The following is a 16016-nucleotide window of genomic DNA, read 5'->3' on the forward strand; positions in this document are numbered from 1 at the left end:
GTTTCTAAAGGGTTTATATTTATAAGAATTTATTGTCGCAGTTTTTGGAGACAAAGTTATACTGCACTGTATATAGGCTAGGCTAAGTTTTCTGAGACTCTCCCTCTCCGTTCCCAATGTGCACGTATACCAGCGGTATTGTTTCTTACATTAACATTTTCTTTCTGTTTTTTTGCAGTTTGTTGATAAAACGCGTCCCGTGTGTTTTCTCAGTGCTATTTCGACAGCAGGCTGCACCGCATCGTTATCCAATTGCGACGAAGAACACTGGTCGGCTACACTTTCTGTCATAGATACTTCTTCCTCAATTGTAATTGCTGAAGTTGCTGACGTGGACCCAGATGATGCAGTCGCTAACATTTCTTTGAGTTTGCCGCTAGAACGCAACACGTTTCATTTCGTGAATGTGACGACGTCCTGCTGCGCGAATTTGGTCACGCTGCAGTTCAAGGACGACTCCGGCAACAGTAACGATACGTGTACGGTACATAAAACAGACGTTCCCAGACGCTGCAGCGTCATTTGCCTAAATGGCGGAAGATGCAACAGCCGAACGCAGACGTGCCAATGCACTGGAGGTTACTTCGGCAACCGATGTGAAAAAGGTAGGAGAGAATTAAGATGCGAATGACTTTTCTCACTGTGCTCAACTTTACAGCTGGCTGCAATGCTTTGCCTGCTCCAGCTAATGGCTACGTGAGCGATTCTGGTGCTGGCAGTATCAACAAATCGGTGGGCATATTCTGCAACGACACATACGTTCACGCAGGCAAGAGTACGTCGACTTGCTGTCCTTTTGGTTGGACCGACTCCAGCGCTTGGTGCTATCCTGATCCTAATGGTAAATGTACAGCGAAAGTCGGACTTTTATATATTTTGTTTTAGGTACTGGCCGTGGCTATTCTGCCAGTGCAAAGGCTGCTCTGATTTTCACGTTGGCCGCCGCCGTGTTCCTTCTGAATATGCGTGGAAATCTTGTTTAGACGATCGCAAAACTTTGTCCTTGTCCTTCCTGCTTCGTTTGCTGCTGACGTATTGTAGTAAGTCACGCGATATCTCTTGTTATGTGTTCGTGTTTTCTTGTTTTTTTGTGTCTGTAACGCCTGGTTGCAAGTCATACCATGAAATTAACTTGGCCTAGTTCTACTCCAGAGTATAGTAGACAAACGTCTATAACGGGAGAAAGAAGAAATTCTACACGGACGAAATACTCACGTTTCAATGTTCACCCACCATGCAGGCCTCTTCTGAGGTATTATTCACTTGCAATTTCGAATCTTCTGTGTTTTCTGTCTTGCCAGACTGCCCAGCCACCGATTGAAAGGGGAGAGACGGGATTGCATAAGGAGTAACCATGTTTTCAGCAGAAGGAAAGCTATTGGGAGAAGATTCCCCTGTCGCAAGCTTCACTTGGTTGCAATTTTTGCCTTGAGTCCTGATTTGTTCAGACTCGACGCCATAAAGTTCATCGACACATAGTCAGAGTACCTTTCACTTTTCCTCTCGTTTTCCCGAAGCGTCGCCGGCATCGAATTTTCCTGCTCACGTCGCTGACGATCCGGACGACGATGATGCTTTGATATGAAGAAAAGTGCAACGGAGAGGACGACAACGATGGCGACGCACGCAACCGCGATGACGACAACAAGAAAGTGCCTCGTCTTCTCCGTCTTGGTCAGGCTAGTACTTTGACTTTGAGTGTATACGTATGTCGTTCTTTCTGGTTGACTAGTGGGAGTCATTCTTTTTGGTCGACTAGTGAGAGTCGTTCTTTCCGGTTGACTAGTGAGAGTCGTTCTTTCTGGTTGACTAGTGAGAGTCGTTCTTTCTGGTTGACTAGTGAGAGTCGTTCTTTCTGGTTGACTAGTGAGAGTCGTTCTTTCTGGTTGACTAGTGAGAGTCGTTCTTGCTGGTTGACTAGTGAGATTCGTTCTTGCTGGTTGACTAGTGGGAGGCATTCTTTCTGGCTGACTAGTGGGACTCGTACTAGTGCTGTTTCTGCTCATCGTCTCGGTACGTAAAGTTGGGCTCAATGAGATGGTCGTGGCTGTTAACTTTGTAGATTGACTGGTGCTATTCTCCACGACTCTCTCTGTTGGCCTTGCAAGTACGGCATCTGATGCACGATTGTTTCCACAGGAAACCGTAGCTATGTTTTTTCTGTGACAGAACGCGCCGTTTTTCCACGGCGACGAGCTGCAGTTTTCCAGCCGCCTTTCCGCACCGCTGCATTTGACTTCCGACACCCAAACAACATTCTGAATGCTCGATTGGGACGTATTCGTCTGAGACGACTCCAACGCGTTCTTGTAATTCAGCTGACGGCAAACGACGCGAGCATCGGCAGCCGTCCAATTGGCGTCGCATACAGTGCCCCATTGGCCGTCGTGGAAAATCTCAACGATGCCTTCGCTTATTTGCCCAGCTGCTCGGTTCAGTCTGACAGTAGGAGCCTCTAGATAAAACCGTTCCAAGGAAGAATGTAGACAAAAGAGAGATCTTACGGCAAGTCAATCCTTCTATATGGAACCAGACAGCGCAGTAATAATCGTCTATTCTCCATCCTTCTTTAGGGCACTCTTCAATTCGGCGTTCGCTTCCTCTGCATCGGGTGCGATATAGCCAAAAACGTCCATCATCCCTCTGGCTAGGTCTAAACGTGGATTGTCTACCGCCATCGCTTTCGAGAGCTATTGCCGTCGAACCAGGAAAACCGAGCTGGCGGCACGCCACATCCGCGTTTGCCGTCGTCCAACCGTAGTCGCAGAAAAACCACCAGGACGAATGGTGAAACAGCTCCAGGCGTCCTTCGTAGGGTGACCGAGCGCGACGATCGACGAGTCGCAAAGTGCTTCCTCGAATCAGCGATCCAACTGGATCTGGAGAAAATGTATTGAATGCAGTCACGGTTAGAAATAATTTGCTTCTTTACCGCATTCAACGTAAGCCAGTTCTTTGTAGTCGCAATCAAAGCGCTCCCATCCATCAAATTTGCAGTCTTGCAGTCGCGTCTCGCTTCCGTCGCATTCGACGTCGTCCATGAGTATTTTCCGGTTTCTGTAAGTGTCGTTGCAATGATTACCGTTTGCGTTTAGAGCGTCGGGAAAGCCGAGCTGGCGGCACACAACGCGAGCGTCGGAGAACGACCACTCGTGGCCGCAAACGGCGCCCCACATCGCATTGTGATGCACGAGGACTTGACCTTCTAAGCGAGTGCTTCCTCCAACGAGACGAACGTGTTGAAAAGCGTCTTTTGAAGGAGTACTTAATTAAGCATATGCCGGAATTGGATTGGATTCACCTGTAAATGTTATGATGAGCGCTGCTTCTAACAGAAGAGAGGCGTAATTCCAACGGACGAGGGCTTTCGTTGGGAAAAGCATCGTTAAAGCTGACGCGAAATGGGAATTTCGAACGTATATGTAAGCATGCAGGGGTATACGGATATTATTAGCTTTATTACTCATATTTTAGGAAGATCCCCTTTCAGTTGTCGAACGCCTATTTTCTTTGTCGACTGCAAGGCATATAAAACCTTGGTAAAGGAAGTTCAGAACTAATTTCACTTTGGGAATTTTCTTCAGAGGGGAAGGTTTTGTGAAAAGAAAGGGCGCGTGGAAGAGCGTTCTCTGATCTCAACCGGACAAGAGATGCGCCTCCCAAATGCGCCTCTCATGACTAAGGGAGCTCTCACGTGCAAAGGGAGCTCTCACGTGCAACTCGAGGATGACATCATCATAAGCTTGTTTTTCCCCGGCGAGCGACGGTGCAAACCTCTCTTAGCGTGTGCTCTTTCGACGACTAAAAGAGAAATGATCAAGGCTCTTCAGAACAGCCGAATAGGCCAGCAACTCTGCGTCGCCGCAATACTTTCAGGTAAGTCCTAGCGGAAATGAAATCATGTATCTCAAGCCAGCAAACGTCCGCTTCCTTTGTCAGTCCTGTCTCAGTTTCAAAGACTATCAGAAAGCTTGCATGGCCCCTGATAAGTTTGTAGGACGCGGCTGGGGTTCGGTGGGGACTTGAATCTCTATCCCCCATATTACCATACTGTGCGTAGGACGACCCTCGAGTCCTTTCTAAACGAGAGGGGCGTGCAGTTGTACGACGTTTTAGCTAATGGGCTGCCATATGGGAGCGACTCCATCCTAGTCCTTACCACTAAAGACTGTTTCACACGATGACTGTTTGCGTAGGTGTGGCTTTCACTTTTGCTGATCCAACTCTCAACGTCTACATTCGCTTTTCGCGGCCTCAGAAGTATTTAGTTTTTGGCGAAAACACGGGTCACGACTTTCTCATCTGTGAAGGCAACTACAGCAGCAAATCGGTGAGAGACTTGCGAATCAGTTTGAAGTTTCGAGGGCCCGATTCGACTAAAGATGGCTATTTTATTACTGCCAACGCCAACGCTAGCGCTAAGTACTCCTTCAAGTGCAAGCCCAACATGCCGCTCAGCAAAGATAAATACGCACCAGTGAGTTCAGCGTTCTGCTCGTTTGGACTCAATTCTTCGAAATTGGAAAACGCTGGCGACTACATTTGCAACGTTGAAAGTTCTAATCATTCTATTCCTTCGAAAAAGACTCGAGTATCGCTTCAAATTTACGGTGAGTTTTTTCTTCGCGTACACCACGAAATCGGACTACGTACTGGACTATATACACTTCAGATACGTATATCCTGGATCGAACGGTGAAAAATCCGAAAGATCTGACTGTTAATGAGTCAGATTCGGTTCGCTTGTTGTGCCGTATTCAACTGCAAAGTGATCTTCCACACTTGGCCGTTCAGTGGATGCGTTCCGGTGAAGTCGTGAAGGGGCCCGATTCGGTGCTTAGAGCAGATTACGATTACTCGGTGGCTTTGGCACACCGAAACGATTCTGGAAGGTACCAATGCGTCGTTATTTCCACCCTTTCCACAACGGACGCCGGCATCACAAACGACAAGATAATTGACTCCAGCACTAGCACCGTATTGCACGTAAACTGTATGTCGCACGTCACGGATTTGACATTAGACTTCACATATATTTTGGTGTATAGATGGTCCGCTAGCGAAGATCGTGTCGTCGCCGTTTCCTGTCCAAGACAATGGGGTGACTATCGATCACCACGGAACTGACCTTCTAAGCTGCTCAGCTGAAGGTTATCCTCCTCCAAGCGTCTTCCTCTCACACGATGGAAAGCAGACCAATGCTACGGAAAAGAAATTTTTTTCGGCAACCAAACGTGACGAGGGGACGTATTGCTGCAATGCCGTCAACACACTGGGTCGCAGCCATCAAATGTGCTTAACCGTATCGGTTGAGGCCGCGGCATCTCCAATACTTGTTATTGTCGTCTCCGTTTGCAGTTTCCTACTGCTAGTCATCATTATTGTGGTATCTGGTTTTGCTATTAGGTTTGTTCCTATCAACGTTGTCATGCACAGCAGACTGTACAGTATGTGTTGACTCTAGGTATTGTCGTTGCAGCCGAAAGAGTTCTACAGACGAACCCGATTCACCGCCACCAGGTGACGATTATTGTTGTAAGAAGAACTTGTTTTAGTTACTGCTTGTGTGTGTAGATGACCCAGTTGTATTTGTATCTGAAATGTTTTCAGACAATTGGAGTCTTTTTAAAGATTTTATTCGGGCAATTGAGCCATCCTTTGAAGAGGGCCCGTCTTTTGCTGAAAATGTCGAAAAGGAGAGAGCGGAATGTGGGTCTTATGACAACGTGCATTGGGCAAAGCGCTGTTTACGACAGTGGATTGAAGAAAATCCAACGCGCCATTTTCTCGCTGCCGTTCTTGACACGTTTGATAAAGGACTTGACAATACGGAACTCGCCAAAAGTCTCCGCACACGTTTTCCGCAACTCAATTCTTAGTGAGAACATTTCTACTACTATGAATTTAAATTGACGGGCTGATGGATGTTTAGGATTGCACTCTTTGCTGCTGCTCAGGCTGCCCAGTCACGTATCTATATATATCTATGTTGTGCTTTCTAATAAGTTTATGACCCGTGCTTGTGCTTTTCTTGATTTGATCTTCTCGTGTGGGCGTCAAAGCACGAATTGTAGAGTATCCGTGGTTAGAGTATTAGAATAGAATCAATAGATAACTTCATTGAGGCTGTTTTCAAAACTGCCTCAGTTAAATCATGCCTCAAAGGCTATATCTATCGTCTCTGATTGTCCTACAATTGCACTGCCTTGTTGCAGAAAAATGGCCTTATTTTCGTTCCGAATTTATTGTTTTTCTAAGCTTGCTCAATGCGCATGCTCTTTGTTGCCTAAACGACGGATCAGTTTTGCTCCAAAGGGCACGTTTTCTATGCTCGAAGAGGGCTCAGATAGTTGAGAAGTCGTTCAGGAAGGGTCCTACTACGACCAGACTCGTCTGAACAGTGGATATTTGCAGTAGCCTGGCCGTCGCCACTATCCTAGCCACAGAACAGCATTATTATGCAAACGTGGGTTCAATTCTGGCTTCCTAGTCTTGTATACAGTAATAAATACTCTGATTAGGTGACTACAGCCACCACATATGCATGCAATTGACAGAAACCACGGAGTCGCATATAGGAGAGTTTCTTCATAGCCAATCTCGTCCAAAAGACGCTCATTTTTGACGAATCACTGTATCGTCGGGACGTCGCGCAGTTTCCGGCACCGCACGACATTCCAAAGTGAACTCGTAAGCGTCTTGGCCCAGAAGCAGTACAGCACGGAATTGACCAGTCGAAAGACAAAACCAGTGGCTGCAATGACATCAGGCGAAATTCGAAGCGTGGATCGGAGCAGCTGAGTGACAATGTGAGGTGCAGGAAAAATCGCGTTCGAAGCGACGAGAGCGATGACGTACCACAGGGCTTTGGATTTGAACAGAGGCGTCTATGTATTTCACTGGTACCGGAGGCGAGACCAGTTAGTCGTCGTCGTTCGGTTATGCGTCGAAGCACTTTTGCCAGCGTTTTGCCAAGATAAATGATGACGATCACAAAAGGCAGCCAATAGGATAATAGAAGAGCGCAAAACGGGATATAGTTAGTGCTATTAGACGGGTCCACTGCGCAGAATAGCCGTTGGGATCGACGAAGCTGCCCATTTCGTACCTTGCCCATGTGAACAGGGGCGGCACGGCGATGACGATTCCCATCAAGCACGTGGCTGCACTTGCAAATGCCGCTTTTCGAGTCGTCACGCCATCTGCGAGAGGATCCTTGATTGTCCAGTAGCGACTGTAGGATATGAGTACGGTCCCCCACGTCGACCAGAATAATTGCCAGTGCCAACAGAAAAGAAAGGCGGCGCAAGCGTTCGATCCTGCTTGACTGTTTGTAATCGTAGGACGCGAATCCGAAGGCAAATATCCACACTCCGAGAATTCCGAAGGAACATCGAAAGAACGATGGATGTAATTAATCAAGCTTCGCGAGAGCTCGATCGAGGTAAAAACGATCGGGAGGGCCCCCCTTACTCTAGTAGTCGTTTTCGAGTGGCTCATCCACGTTTTCAAATCATGCAGTTCCGAGGCGCGAGCACGCTTTCTCGCGGCAACGAGGAAATCTGACGGTGATCCTTCAGAACGCAGTCTTCGCATTTCCAGGGACAACCAGGGAAACGACCATTGGGAAAGCAAAGGATGAAGATGACTTGAGAATCGCAGCCTTACTAGGTACACGATAGGATTTCCTTGGGACTGGCTGACTGAATAATGCAAATTTGCACATAATTTTTGGTTTATCACGTGCTGATGACGGCATTTGTTTATAGGAGGTGTTTCCATCCAGCAAATTGCGGAGTGAGCGCGTTTCGTTCTGTTTGACTCGTTGATACGCAACGCCCAGCGAGAGCCAATGATCAAGGCACACAACGGCATCGCATCGAAATCTATTGTCTGCCTCACAGTCATTTCCGCAGCGTTATGTTTCGGTAAGATGGCATGTTGTATGGGGTAGAAGGCTCCTACTGTGAAGACCTCGGGTCTCTAAGCAACGCGAAGTCGTACCCGTGATTCTAAGACAAATGGTCGCCGTCTACCGTGTGCTTTGAAACGTGGTCGTTTCCTCGGAATTGTATAAGACGCGTCTCTGCTTGTTTTGATGCAACTTCGCCCCCTCTCTGTCTCCCAATGACTAAAGAAACGGATTCGTTTCAAACTGAAAGGTCCCGCCGCTTTCCCTTACTCCTCCGCTACGAGGGAGGTCTACTATTTTAGTTCCTTCTACGAAGAAATATGATCTTGATTGATAATGCGTTTGCGCTTGTTTATATACAGGAACTACCGAAATTGACGTCCACATGGACATCAGCCGTCCCCAAAAGTACCTCGTTCGAGGCGAAACAACGAGCGACGACTTTCTCTTTTGCCGAGGCGAGTACAGCAATGACGCGGTCAAAGGCCTTCGTGTGGATCTAACGTTGGAACGAGAAAGCGCGTGCTGCAATCCGCACGTTCCAATGGCTCCCAACGCCGACGCTCGATACGTGTTCAAATGCGAGCCTCCAATGCCACTCGAAAAAGAGAAACTTATGCCCGTCAGCTCTGCGTACTGCACACTTGGAATCGTCAACGTATCCGCCGACAAAGACGCCGGCCAGTATCGCTGTCAGGTTAAGGGCAAAGCTTCCACGAAAGCCGCACAGACTTATTTGGGAGTGTGGGGTGAGCATCTTTCTTGATTTTGTTCGGCGCAGAACGTATTCCGGTTTTGCGTGTAGATAAGTTCATACTGAACACCACGCAGCGAAATCCCGCAATCGTCGAAGTCAACGAGACCGATGATGTCGTCTTGAAATGTCGCATCAATCGACAGAAAAACCTTCAGGGTTTGACTGTACGATGGCAACATTCTGGTAGTGACCTTTCGGACAAAATCGAAAGCGCGGAAACACTGAGTAATTGTGGTTGTTCCTTTGACTTGGAGCTGAAGTCAGCAAGTCGACAAGACGCCGGAGTATACCAGTGCGTCGTCTTTGCTCAAAACGGCGATCGTCTTATTGACTCCGGCCGTCAAATCACACTGGTCGTGAACGGTAAGTTCTCCAAGCGTGTGGCGTTATTCCGATGCCTGACATATTACGCTTCTAGATAGTTCCCATGTGGTAGGGCCTGTAGGCATAATGTCATTGAAATTTGAAGCAAGGGAGAGCGGTTGCTTTTCAGAAAATGAAATCGTTAATTTGAAATGCACGGTAACGGGCAATACTTTACTGACAGTGTATGATCCCGGGGAGAATGCTGTTGGAGCTGGAATGGGAGAAGTTGAGATTCCAGTCAATACGAGCTTGGCTAAAGACGGCATTTACAAGTGTCGTGCAGTTGGGGAAAATTCTAAAAAGGAGCTAGAATTTTGTGTGCGCGGTAAGCGATTTCACTCTTTTTTTATAGCAGTAATTGATTTTTTGTATCAGTTCAAAGTGTGTTTCGTCAGAACGCAAGCGACAACGCCACTTGCTTAGCCGAAGGCTCGTCGCTCACATTGTGCTGCACAGCATCTGCAGGCATAAATCCAGTAGATATTGAGATATTGACGTCGAATGGAAGTTCGCTGGCGTCCAATGATCCGATGAAGAGAGATGTTTGCGTAGATGTCCAGAAGTCCGACAATTATAGTTGCCTTGCATCCACTCCTCACAGCAACTCGCGGGAACGTTTATCTGTCACAAATTGCACGGATGGCGACACTCCAGATCAAGGTGGTTCATCTCACCTCGCTTTAGCTTTAATAATATCTGGCAGCGTCTTTGGCGTTCTACTAATTGTAATTGTTGGAGTCATTTTACGGCGCCGTTGTCGGTAATACTGTATCATCAAAATCAGTTCTCAATTTTCAAGTCATACTGATTTTAGGAAAAAAGTCCTTTTTATAAGAAATCCAAGCAAAGGTGATAAATATGTTTTCTATTTATTTACTGTAATAATTAGTCCAAGATTCTCTTTCTAGAGCAAACCGAACACGCAAACAACGCTTATGCTGAAAGAGATCCTTTAATAGGGCTTCAAAGCGAAGAAGGTACTGTAGTAATTATATTTTCTATTTATTTATTAACACATAGTCTCATCTTCTATTTATTAATTAGTCTTAAGATTCTTTTCTAGAGCCAATGGAACTGGCTTCCTCAATTCTTTCGGTCGACTGGGAAACCTTGCGGGACTTTTGTCGTGAAATTGACCCACCTTTTGAAAAGGGAGAGTCCTTTATTGACAGTATCAAAGAGAAGAGAGACAAGGAAAATCGCAGTAACAATTACTGGGCGACGCACTGTCTAGAGACGTGGAGAAAAGAACACCCGAAAGAAAACTTTTGGCGTTCCGTTTGTGATGCACTCAAAAAAGTAAACTCTCTTGACGCTTCCCAGGTCCTGAACTTGGAGACAGTAAGCCTTAATTTAGAAACTATTTTAGCTCGTCTGTAATTGTTTTATTTTAGGTCACGAAATGTCATTCTGGCTGTCTCCCTGTGGTTCAGAAGTAGAATCGATTGGTAGACTATTTGTCCCAGCCCCAATCGCTATATTACTATCGTGTTCTGTCATTTGTTATAACCCGTTTCTATAGTGTCATACAGTCGGTTTTGTTGACTCAAGTTTTTGCCTTCATAGATTTTGTATACACTGTTATCGGTAGTTGCCTCGGTTATGGGCTAGGGCTTCCTGGGACAGCTCCCTGGGGCCGGGCCAGGGCCAGGGCCGGGTCGGCAGGGCCAGGGACAGGGCCAGGGCGGCCAGGGCAGGCCAGCAGGCCAGAGCCGGCCAGGGCAGGTGGGGATCAGGGAGCTCAGGGCTCGGGGCTCAGGGCTGTTCGTGTTTCTTGCGCGCGTTAACGACCCTGAGTCTCTGAAAAGGCAGTGGCTATTGTTACGACAGTCGTAACTGGACCTCTGAGGCTATTGTTACGACAGTCTAGCGCACTATAGAGTAGAGAGCTTATAAAGCGTTTTTTTCATGTACCTAACCCAACCCTAACCCTAAACCTTACTGGTATCTGTGGCGGCCCCGCTCCGGGCTTAACCGCCCCAATGAGCATAGGTCGCAGAGGGGGGCTTCGCCCCCCTGGAACCACCATGCTACGGGCGGTTAAGCCACAGTCGCGGGTGATCGTATATCGCCGGTTAGGTACAGAAAGAAAAAGAAAAAAAAGAAAAAAAAAAGAGAACGCTTCGTGATTCGAACCCCGACCCGTCACGTGCCCCGTGGTTTCTGCATTCGGTCCCCTCCCAGCACCCCCCCCTGCCCGTTGAGCTATCGCGTCATCCCTGGAAACGCAGCGTTATCGCAGGACTTTATAATGCTAGACTGCAGCTATAGTGCGCTAGACTGGCGCTCAGAAACTGTCGTAACAATAGCCACTGCGCTCTGAAAACTCCTTGGAAATGACGAAATGCTTGATTGGGACGTATTCGTCAACGCATTCTTGTAATTCAGCTGACGTAAAACGACGCAGCCGTCCAATTGGCGTCGCATACAGTTCCCCATTGGCCGTCGTGGAAAATCTCAACGATGCTTTTGCTTATTTGCCCAGCTGCTCGGTTCAGTCTGACAGTAGGAGCCTCTTCAAGGAAAGAATGTAGAGAAAGGAGAGATCTTACGGCAAGTCAATCCTTCGGAACATCACAGCGCAAGGATAATCGTCTGCTCTCCATCCTCCTTTAGGGCACTCCTCAATTCGGCTCTCGTTTCCTCTGCATCGGGTGCGATATGGCCGAAAACGTTCTGGCTAGGTCTAAACGTGGATTGTCTACCGCCATCGCTTTCGAGAGCTATTGGTCTATTGCCGTCGAACCAGAAAAACCGAGCTGGCGGCACGCCACATCCGCGTGTGCCGTCGTCCAACCGTAGTCGCAGAAAACCCACCAGGACGAATCGTGAAACAGCTCCAGGCGTAGGGTGAGCGAGCGAGTACGATCGACGAGTCGCAAAGTGCTTCCTCGAATCAGCAATCCAACTGGATCTGGGGAAAATATATTGAACGCAGTCACAGTTAGAAGTAATTTGCTTTTTAACCGCATTCAACGTAAGCCAGTTCTTTGTAGTCGCAATCGAAACGCTCCCATCCATCAAATTTGCAGTCTTGCAGTCGCGTCTCGCTGCCGTCGCATTCGACGTTATCCATGAGTATGTTTCGGTTTCTGTAAGTATCGTTGCAATGATCACCGTTTGCGTTTAGAGCGTCGGGAAAGCCCAGCTGGCGACACACAACGCGAGCGTCGGAGAAAGACCAGTCGTTGCCGCAAATGGCGCCCCACATCGCATTGTGACGCACAAGGACTAAGCAAGTTCCTCCTCCAACAAGACGAACGTGTTGAAAAGCGTCTTTGTAAATAAAGGTTACTAGGAATACTTATGCATATGCATTGGATTCATCTGTAAATGTTAAGATGAGCACTGCTGAGGCGTAATGCCAACAAACGATGGTTTTCGTTGTGGAAAATCCGAAAGAGCTGACTGTAGTAAATGAGTCGGATTCGGTCAACTTGACGTGTCGCATCAATCTGAAAAACGATCTTTCACACTTGACTATTCAGGTGCAATCGCAAAAAGCCGCGTACGATTATCTGGTGGCTTTGGCGAACCGAAAGGATGTCGGGGCATACCATTGCGTCGTTCACACAAGGGACGGCACGACAACTATTGACTCTGGCAATAGCACTGTATTGCACGTAAACCGTATGTTGCAAGTCCCACGTTTTTTCCGATCCCCTCAAGGGTTTTTTGTGATGTAGATAGCCCGATAGTGAGGATATCATCGTCACCTTTTCCTTCTCAAGACCGTGTGGTGATCATTGATTACCACGGAACTGGCCTTCTGAACTGCTCGGCTGAAGGTTCTCCTTCTCCTCTCCTCTTCATGTCACACGACGGCAGGCAGATGTCAAATGCCACGATGAAATACTTTTCCTCGGCAACCGAACGCGACAATGGCGAGTATTGCTGTATAGCCTTCAACCTGCTTGGTCGCAAAAAAGCGTGCTTGACCGTGTCCGTCGATACCGATGTCTCAGAATCTCAAAAACGTCTTATAGTTGGGGTGACTATCGGTTGCATTTTAGTCGTCATACTCATCGCGGTCATTGTTTGTGCTATTATTAGGTTTGTTACATGCTCTTATGTGACTCAACTGCAATACACGCTTTTTGTTTTTAAGGTGCCGTCACAGCTCAAAAAGTCTTCTTCGCGATCATGAAGATGAAGCCGATTCATTATTGCCAGGTGATATTTGTAACGTTTCAAGAAGAGCTTATATTATATTGTTTGTATGTAGCCCTCCACGTCCAAGTCAAAGTTGTGTCAGAGTTATTTTCAAGCAACTGGGAAGGTTTGAAAGATTTTATTCGGGCTATCAATCCGCCCTTCGAAAGGGGAGAGTCTTTTGTTGATGACATCGAAAGGGAGAGAGCGGACCGTGAGTCTAATTATGATTGGGCAACGCACTGTTTGCAAATATGGGTTGGCGAAAATCCAAACAAAAATTTTCTTCATGTCGTTTCTGACACGCTTGCTAGAGGTATTGAAAATGGCGTTCTCCTCGAAGAACTCCGCAACCGATTTCCACAACTCAGATCTTCTTAATTAATTAAGTGAGCTTGCCATTATGTTATCCAACTAGAGCTTTACTTTCTTTCTGCTAGTGACGCAGTGACAGGATACATGTCTGTGGTGTCTGTGGTGTCTGCGGTGTGCCCTGTATAACCGCGTTTTATTCCTTCGACGTTTACATGGTTGGCTCGTTGAACACAAATTTTAGGAGGTGGGCCTTTCAGGGATAATAAAATATTTTACATATTTTACATATTTTATTATCCGTACTTTCAGATACTAGAACACTGAACAAACGAATTTTTCAGCAGCGTGGCCTCAGTTCAGACTTTAATTGACAGTTTACTAGTTGGCAACGGGGCTGTGCATGCACGGAGGCTGACTCTGACTGGCTCAGTATCTCCTATTTTAACTTAGCAACCCAGTCGACTGAGCCTCAGCTCAGAACAGCCGCCCGGCGATTGCTTGGCTTCAAGTATTCTTTGAAATGCGGTTGTCAGTGACAACAGCCTTGCTTGCGGCTTAGTGACAATGCTGTTGTGGTTTTCAAAATGAGTTAGGGATTGCGCTGCAAGCAGGCAGTCATGGTTGAACAGCCAGAATATGTCAGTAGCGCTTGGAAATCAAAATCATGTTGCCTCACAGGCTATATTTATTGTCCTACAGAAATGGCCTGATTTCATTCCGAACAGATTTATTGTTTTTCCTTGCTCAGTGCGCATGCTCTTTGTTGCCTAAAACACAGTTTTGCTCCAAAGGACACATTTTCTATGCTCGAAGAGGGCTCAGATAGTTGAGAAGTCGTTCAGGAAGGCCCTACTACGACCAGACTCGTCTGAACGGTGGATATTTACAGTAGCCTGGCTGTCGCCACTATCCTAGCCACAGAGCGGCATTATTATGCGAACGTGGGTTCAGTTCTGGCTCCCTGGTCTTGTATACAGTAATAAATACTCTGATTAGGCGACTACAGCCACCACATATGCATGCAATTGACAGAAACACAGAGAAACATCTATAGGAGAGTTTCTTCATAACCAATCTCGTCGAACGACGCTCATTTTTGACGGATCACTGGGACATTGCGCAGTTTCCGGCACCGCACAACATTCCAAAGTGAACTCGTAAGCGTCTTGGCCCAGAAGCAGTACAGCACCGAATTGACGAGAAAATTGATCCTGAAGACCAAACCGGTGGCTATAACGATATCAGCCGAAATTCGAATCGTAGATCGGAGCAGCTGAGTGATAATGTAAGGTGCAGGGAAAATCGCGTTCGAAGCGACGAGAATGATGACATACCACAGGGCTTTGGATTTGAACAGGGGCGTTGATCTATTTGCTTCCGTGTCACTGGCACCGGAGGCGAGACCAGTTAGTCGTCGACGTTCAGCTATGCTTCGAAACACAATTCTCAGCGTTTGTCCAAGGTAATAGATGACGAACACAAAAGGCAGCCAATAGGATATTCCGTAGTAGAAAAGCAAAAATGAGAGATAGTTAGTGTGATTAGACTGGTCCACGACACAATAGTGACTGTAGTAGCCGTTGGGATCGACGAAGGTGCTCATTTTGTACCTTGCCCAGGTGAACAGAGGCGGCACGGCGATGACGATTCCCATCAAGCACGTGGCTGTACTTGCAAATGCCGCTTTTCGAGTCGTCACGCCATCTGCGAGAGGATCCTTGATTGTCCGGTAGCGACTGCGCGATATGAGAACGGTCCCCCACGTCGACCAGAAGAATTGCCAGTGCCAGAAGAAGAAAAAGGACACGCAAGCGTTTGATCCGGCGCGACTGTTGTAACCGTAGGACGAGAGTCCGAAGGCGAATATCCACAATCCAAGAATTCCGCGAAGAATGTCGGAAAGAACCATGTTGACGACGTAGATGTTTTGACCGACGCGCAATGCGCGCACGCGGATGATTGCCAGGGAGGCGAAAGCGCAGAGTACGAGCTGAAGACTTCCTGGGATGATAATGGCTAATTGAACGTAGTCCACGTCGTTATCTCGAGGCCTCAATATCAGTTTAGTTGAGTTGGACTGATTTTGAATCAAACTGATTGCTTCGAGACCTGATCCGCTCATGTTGTCAGATTGGCAGCATTCGTTGGACTGTGACCGAGACGAGTGCCGTCTTCAGTTATGTGCCCATGTCCTGTGCAAACGTCTCCACGGAGACCAGATGGGTGTGCAACACCGAATATCATTATTACACCTTTGCAGGTGGACACTGCAGCCTCGTTGGAATTTCTGTAGAACATGAAGCCGTGGCATGGCAAATACCGTGATTTTTTATTTGCTCTCTTACTTACAAACATACGATACCATTGACTAATATTTAAAGTGTATCGTCAAGCAGAGGCCTAGCGTTTACTATCTCCTCAATACCAGCAGTCGCCGCAACAGCAAGAGAAAATTTGGCGGAGAGAAGCAAAACGTTTTCTGTCGATCGGCTTTCAGACCAAGTCCTTTCTAGT

The 16016-nt window shown here is 47.2% G+C and overlaps 6 protein-coding genes across 12 annotated transcripts; 3 read left to right on the forward strand and 3 right to left on the reverse strand.

Moving 5' to 3' along the window:
- Positions 1-8: 8 nt before the first annotated feature.
- LOC136192789 (CD5 antigen-like) lies at positions 9-3356 on the reverse strand. Its single transcript, XM_065981498.1, has 4 exons — positions 3302-3356; positions 2933-3250; positions 2505-2879; positions 9-2455 (listed from the first exon to the last, which is right to left on the reverse strand). The coding sequence occupies exons 2-4, from the start codon at positions 3174-3176 to the stop codon at positions 1407-1409; spliced, it is 1668 nt and encodes a 555-aa protein (XP_065837570.1). The 5' UTR covers positions 3177-3250; positions 3302-3356; the 3' UTR covers positions 9-1406.
- LOC136192765 (uncharacterized) lies at positions 992-6152 on the forward strand. 3 transcript variants are annotated; one of them, XM_065981482.1, is made up of 16 exons: positions 992-1252; positions 1302-1674; positions 1733-2013; positions 2063-2107; positions 2170-2505; positions 2574-2908; positions 2962-3043; positions 3096-3422; positions 3475-3539; positions 3585-3876; positions 4197-4610; positions 4673-4993; positions 5049-5406; positions 5465-5520; positions 5575-5878; positions 5933-6152. In XM_065981482.1, coding segments are annotated over exons 10-16 (1680 nt in total). In that variant the 5' UTR covers positions 992-1252; positions 1302-1674; positions 1733-2013; positions 2063-2107; positions 2170-2505; positions 2574-2908; positions 2962-3043; positions 3096-3422; positions 3475-3539; positions 3585-3650; the 3' UTR covers positions 5934-6152. The 3 variants fall into 3 exon arrangements, with proteins under 3 accessions (XP_065837554.1, XP_065837559.1, XP_065837546.1); XM_065981487.1 differs by having other exon boundaries at positions 2952-3043; positions 3475-3876; XM_065981474.1 differs by having other exon boundaries at positions 1302-2013; positions 3475-3876.
- A 112-nt stretch (positions 6153-6264) lies between these two features.
- On the forward strand, positions 6265-10662 carry LOC136192728 (uncharacterized). 3 transcript variants are annotated; one of them, XM_065981423.1, is made up of 12 exons: positions 6265-6466; positions 6522-7444; positions 7522-7671; positions 7770-7928; positions 8275-8661; positions 8718-9032; positions 9088-9360; positions 9411-9795; positions 9850-9884; positions 9944-10012; positions 10087-10376; positions 10430-10662. In XM_065981423.1, exons 4-12 carry the CDS (start codon positions 7853-7855, stop codon positions 10472-10474), a joined length of 1875 nt encoding a protein of 624 aa, XP_065837495.1. In that variant the 5' UTR covers positions 6265-6466; positions 6522-7444; positions 7522-7671; positions 7770-7852; the 3' UTR covers positions 10475-10662. The 3 variants fall into 3 exon arrangements, with proteins under 3 accessions (XP_065837495.1, XP_065837512.1, XP_065837503.1); XM_065981440.1 differs by having other exon boundaries at positions 10099-10376; positions 10430-10661; XM_065981431.1 differs by having other exon boundaries at positions 6522-7671.
- A 701-nt stretch (positions 10663-11363) lies between these two features.
- On the forward strand, positions 11364-13754 carry LOC136192804 (uncharacterized). 3 transcript variants are annotated; one of them, XM_065981530.1, is made up of 9 exons: positions 11364-11588; positions 11652-11985; positions 12032-12113; positions 12166-12325; positions 12377-12665; positions 12722-13088; positions 13144-13208; positions 13261-13576; positions 13628-13754. In XM_065981530.1, exons 5-8 carry the CDS (start codon positions 12410-12412, stop codon positions 13566-13568), a joined length of 996 nt encoding a protein of 331 aa, XP_065837602.1. In that variant the 5' UTR covers positions 11364-11588; positions 11652-11985; positions 12032-12113; positions 12166-12325; positions 12377-12409; the 3' UTR covers positions 13569-13576; positions 13628-13754. The 3 variants fall into 3 exon arrangements, with proteins under 3 accessions (XP_065837602.1, XP_065837607.1, XP_065837595.1); XM_065981535.1 differs by having other exon boundaries at positions 11652-11978; positions 12022-12113; XM_065981523.1 differs by having other exon boundaries at positions 11652-11978.
- On the reverse strand, positions 11759-12246 carry LOC136199516 (neurotrypsin-like). Its single transcript, XM_065989731.1, has 2 exons — positions 12003-12246; positions 11759-11949 (listed from the first exon to the last, which is right to left on the reverse strand). The coding sequence occupies exons 1-2, from the start codon at positions 12244-12246 to the stop codon at positions 11759-11761; spliced, it is 435 nt and encodes a 144-aa protein (XP_065845803.1).
- Positions 13755-14337: 583 nt separating the features above from the next.
- LOC136199930 (blue-sensitive opsin-like) lies at positions 14338-15632 on the reverse strand. The gene has a single exon (XM_065990246.1). The coding sequence runs from the start codon at positions 15622-15624 to the stop codon at positions 14593-14595; it is 1032 nt and encodes a 343-aa protein (XP_065846318.1). The 5' UTR covers positions 15625-15632; the 3' UTR covers positions 14338-14592.
- Positions 15633-16016: the final 384 nt, after the last annotated feature.

Source organism: Oscarella lobularis, chromosome 1 (assembly GCF_947507565.1).
Source record: "Oscarella lobularis chromosome 1, ooOscLobu1.1, whole genome shotgun sequence".
NCBI lineage: Eukaryota > Metazoa > Porifera > Homoscleromorpha > Homosclerophorida > Oscarellidae > Oscarella > Oscarella lobularis.

Coding starts and splice junctions, on each gene's coding strand:
- LOC136192804 (XM_065981530.1), top strand. CDS start 12,410: ATGGTTTTCGTTGTGGAAAATCCGAAAGAGCTGACTGTAGTAAATGAG. Junction 12,666..12,721: donor CACTGTATTGCACGTAAACC/GTATGTTGCAAG, acceptor TTTGTGATGTAG/ATAGCCCGATAGTGAGGATA. Junction 13,089..13,143: donor ATTGTTTGTGCTATTATTAG/GTTTGTTACATG, acceptor TTTGTTTTTAAG/GTGCCGTCACAGCTCAAAAA.
- LOC136192765 (XM_065981474.1), top strand. CDS start 3,651: ATGCGCCTCCCAAATGCGCCTCTCATGACTAAGGGAGCTCTCACGTGC. Junction 3,877..4,196: donor CGTCGCCGCAATACTTTCAG/GTAAGTCCTAGC, acceptor CTGTTTGCGTAG/GTGTGGCTTTCACTTTTGCT. Junction 5,407..5,464: donor GTATCTGGTTTTGCTATTAG/GTTTGTTCCTAT, acceptor TGTTGACTCTAG/GTATTGTCGTTGCAGCCGAA.
- LOC136192728 (XM_065981431.1), top strand. CDS start 7,853: ATGATCAAGGCACACAACGGCATCGCATCGAAATCTATTGTCTGCCTC. Junction 10,013..10,086: donor AGGGCTTCAAAGCGAAGAAG/GTACTGTAGTAA, acceptor ATTAGTCTTAAG/ATTCTTTTCTAGAGCCAATG. Junction 10,377..10,429: donor AGGTCCTGAACTTGGAGACA/GTAAGCCTTAAT, acceptor GTTTTATTTTAG/GTCACGAAATGTCATTCTGG.
- LOC136199516 (XM_065989731.1), bottom strand. CDS start 12,246: ATGTGGGGCGCCATTTGCGGCAACGACTGGTCTTTCTCCGACGCTCGC. Junction 11,950..12,002: donor ACTGGCTTACGTTGAATGCG/GTTAAAAAGCAA, acceptor TATTTTCCCCAG/ATCCAGTTGGATTGCTGATT.
- LOC136192789 (XM_065981498.1), bottom strand. CDS start 3,176: ATGTGGGGCGCCGTTTGCGGCCACGAGTGGTCGTTCTCCGACGCTCGC. Junction 2,880..2,932: donor ACTGGCTTACGTTGAATGCG/GTAAAGAAGCAA, acceptor CATTTTCTCCAG/ATCCAGTTGGATCGCTGATT. Junction 2,456..2,504: donor TATAGAAGGATTGACTTGCC/GTAAGATCTCTC, acceptor GGTTTTATCTAG/AGGCTCCTACTGTCAGACTG.
- LOC136199930 (XM_065990246.1), bottom strand. CDS start 15,624: ATGAGCGGATCAGGTCTCGAAGCAATCAGTTTGATTCAAAATCAGTCC.